This window comes from Perognathus longimembris, unplaced genomic scaffold (assembly GCF_023159225.1).
Source record: "Perognathus longimembris pacificus isolate PPM17 unplaced genomic scaffold, ASM2315922v1 HiC_scaffold_5395, whole genome shotgun sequence".
Taxonomy (NCBI): Eukaryota; Metazoa; Chordata; class Mammalia; order Rodentia; family Heteromyidae; genus Perognathus; species Perognathus longimembris.
The window spans coordinates 15,955-18,531 of record NW_025960817.1 but is presented as its reverse complement, the minus strand read 5'-3'; the positions used below and the strand labels follow the sequence as shown (position 1 = coordinate 18,531).

The 2,577-nt window shown below is 49.5% G+C and overlaps 1 protein-coding gene across 1 annotated transcript; it reads left to right on the top strand.

Annotated features, from left to right (window-relative positions):
- The first annotated feature begins 343 nt into the window (after positions 1-343).
- LOC125345211 (microfibrillar-associated protein 1-like) lies at positions 344-1,522 on the top strand. Its single transcript, XM_048337429.1, has one exon. It carries the CDS (start codon positions 344-346, stop codon positions 1,520-1,522), a length of 1,179 nt encoding a protein of 392 aa, XP_048193386.1.
- Positions 1,523-2,577: the final 1,055 nt, after the last annotated feature.

The window sequence follows — 2,577 nt, the reverse complement described above, 5'->3', positions numbered from 1 at the left end:
ATTGGCAATCCAGCAACCTTGGAAGCATCGCGAGACTGAGAACGCGAGGACCACCAAGGCCCAGGCGCATAAGTAGCCGTCCCTCGGTCCTGGGCTCGCACACTGCCGGCCTGACCAGCTCGGGCGGAGGTCGTCTCTGCCAGCTGCGCAGTCCAGTCAGAGTCGCCCAGGAGGGAAGCAGGTGTTCTCACTTGTGGTCATTTCGCATCGTTTGGGATTCATCGAGTTTGGGAAGCACTGCCGCTGGGGTCGACATGTCGGTGCCAAGCGCGCTCGTGAAGCGGCCTCCTCTCCAGTGCACGGCTGGGCCGTTCTGGCTCGCAATGAGAAAGGTGAGCTTTCGATGGAGAGAGTGAAGGTGAAACGCTATGTATCCGGAAAGAGGCCACACTACGCCCCTCTGGAGTCCTCAGATGAGGAAGAATTTCAGGTCCTAAAGCGAGCCAGAGAACGAGCCGCAGAGCCTGAGGAGCAGGAGGAGGACTCATCTAGTGACCCTCGTGTGCGGCGCTTACGAAACCGGATCAGGGAAGATGTGGGAGCCAGATTGGCTCGACATCGGGAAACAGTGGAACGTGAAGTGGTAGGAGAAAGTGACTCCAAAGTCCAGGGAGATGATTGTCACATGGAAGGAGAAGACAGCAGTGAAGGAGAGGAGGAAGAAATGCATGATGAGGAAATAGAACGGCGCCGTGGCCTGATGCGCCAGCGAGCACAGGAACGAAGAAAGGAAGAGATGGATGTCATGGAGGTGGAAGAGGAAGGACGTGCTGGGGAAGAGTCGGAGTCAGAGTCTGAATACGAAGAGTACACAGACAGTGAAGACGAGATGGAGGCTCGCCTGAAGCCAGTCTTCATTCGAAAGGAGGACCGAGTGACAGGTCAAGAGCATGAGGCCCAAGCCCTAAAACAGACGGAGTTGGAGCAGGAAGCTAAACGCGTGGCTGAGGAGAGGCGCAAGTACACACTCAAGATTGTCGAAGCAGAGACCAAGAAAGAGCTCCAGGAGAACACACGGTCCCTGGCCGCACTGGATGCTCTAAACACTGATGATGAAAACCAGGAGGATGACTATGAGGCGTGGAAAGTTCGAGAGCTCAAAAGAATCAAGAGGGACCGAGAAGACCGAGCAGCACTTCAAAAGGAAAAAGCAGAAATTCAACGCATGCGAAACCTGACTGAGGAAGAGAGGCGAGCTGAGCTTCGGGCAAATGGGAAAGTCATCACCAACAAAGCTGTGAAAGGCAAATACAAGTTTTTACAGAAGTATTACCACCGAGGTGCCTTCTTCATGGATGAGGATGAAGAACTATACAAGAGAGATTTCAGCGCACCGACCCTTGAGGATCATTTTGACAAAACGATCCTTCCCAAAGTCATGCAGGTCAAGAACTTTGGACGTTCTGGTCGTACCAAATATACACACCTTGTGGATCAAGACACCACTTCCTTTGACTCAGGATGGGGTCAAGAGAGTGCCCTGAACAGAAAGTTCTTTAAACAGAGGGCAGCTGGATTATGAGATGTTATTTGAGCGACCATCAGCCCAGAAGTGGAGAACGACCTAAGATCCAACTATATTCCAACTGTGGACACAAGGACTCAACATCTGGTCCTTGGTTTCCTTTTAACATCCTTTATGTGGTTCTTGTATGCAGCCTACTGGAATAACTACCCCCCTGTGCTTCTGGGCTGCCTAGCCTTTGAAGGTGTTTGGTGAGGTCTAGACTCCTATTGAGAAACCCACAGAAAAGTACTATCGGGATAGGCTTAGAGTCTTACAACTTGAGAAATCCTGTTTCTCTGTGTGACTTCCCAAATTTACTTGGGACTGTTTCAGGTTTCTTTCTCTAGCACCTTGTCTTGAGTCAGTGAACATGTAAGTGGACAGTGTATTACTTCTACCTGAGGGTTAGGAGTACTTATTAATCTCTGCTCACTGAAATCTGTTGTGCATTTTTGGGTAGAGTCAACTTTTGTAAGTGAATATACTTTGTGAATCATTTGATGTATATATGTGTCAAATAAAAGTCAAACATTAAAAAAAACATACTAAGCACAGTGTCAAAGGTCTTCCTATGAAGAAGCTATGTCAGCTCCTGAGATGACTTAGGTCTGCAGGTGACTAGGTCAAGTGATGTCCAAATTCCGGCAGACTTAAAAGCATTGTGAACTGAGCAGGAAAGGAGTGTTTATTCCTGGGGACAAAGTCCTAGTCACTGAAGACACATGCCCTCTGGTCTACCCAGATTCTCGTAAACTGGAGGGGAACCACTCAAGAGATGAGGGAACCAACACAAGGTGACTGCTGCTAGCAGGAAAAATCAGAAACCATCTCTACTTTCCACCTGCAACCAAGGCAGAAGTGTGAAGATCAACAGATACTACATACAGTACTGATGACCCATGAGGGCCAAAGTGAGAAAGCACTTTAGTAGCCCTTTACAAGAGGGCTCTGCAAATGCCAGCCCAGCTGTGTGTAATGCTCACAGACAAAACAAGGCCGAGTGGGGCTACTGGGCATTCTCCAGCAGGCACCCCATTTTCCTAGCCTTCCCTATGGTCAATGTTTGGCTC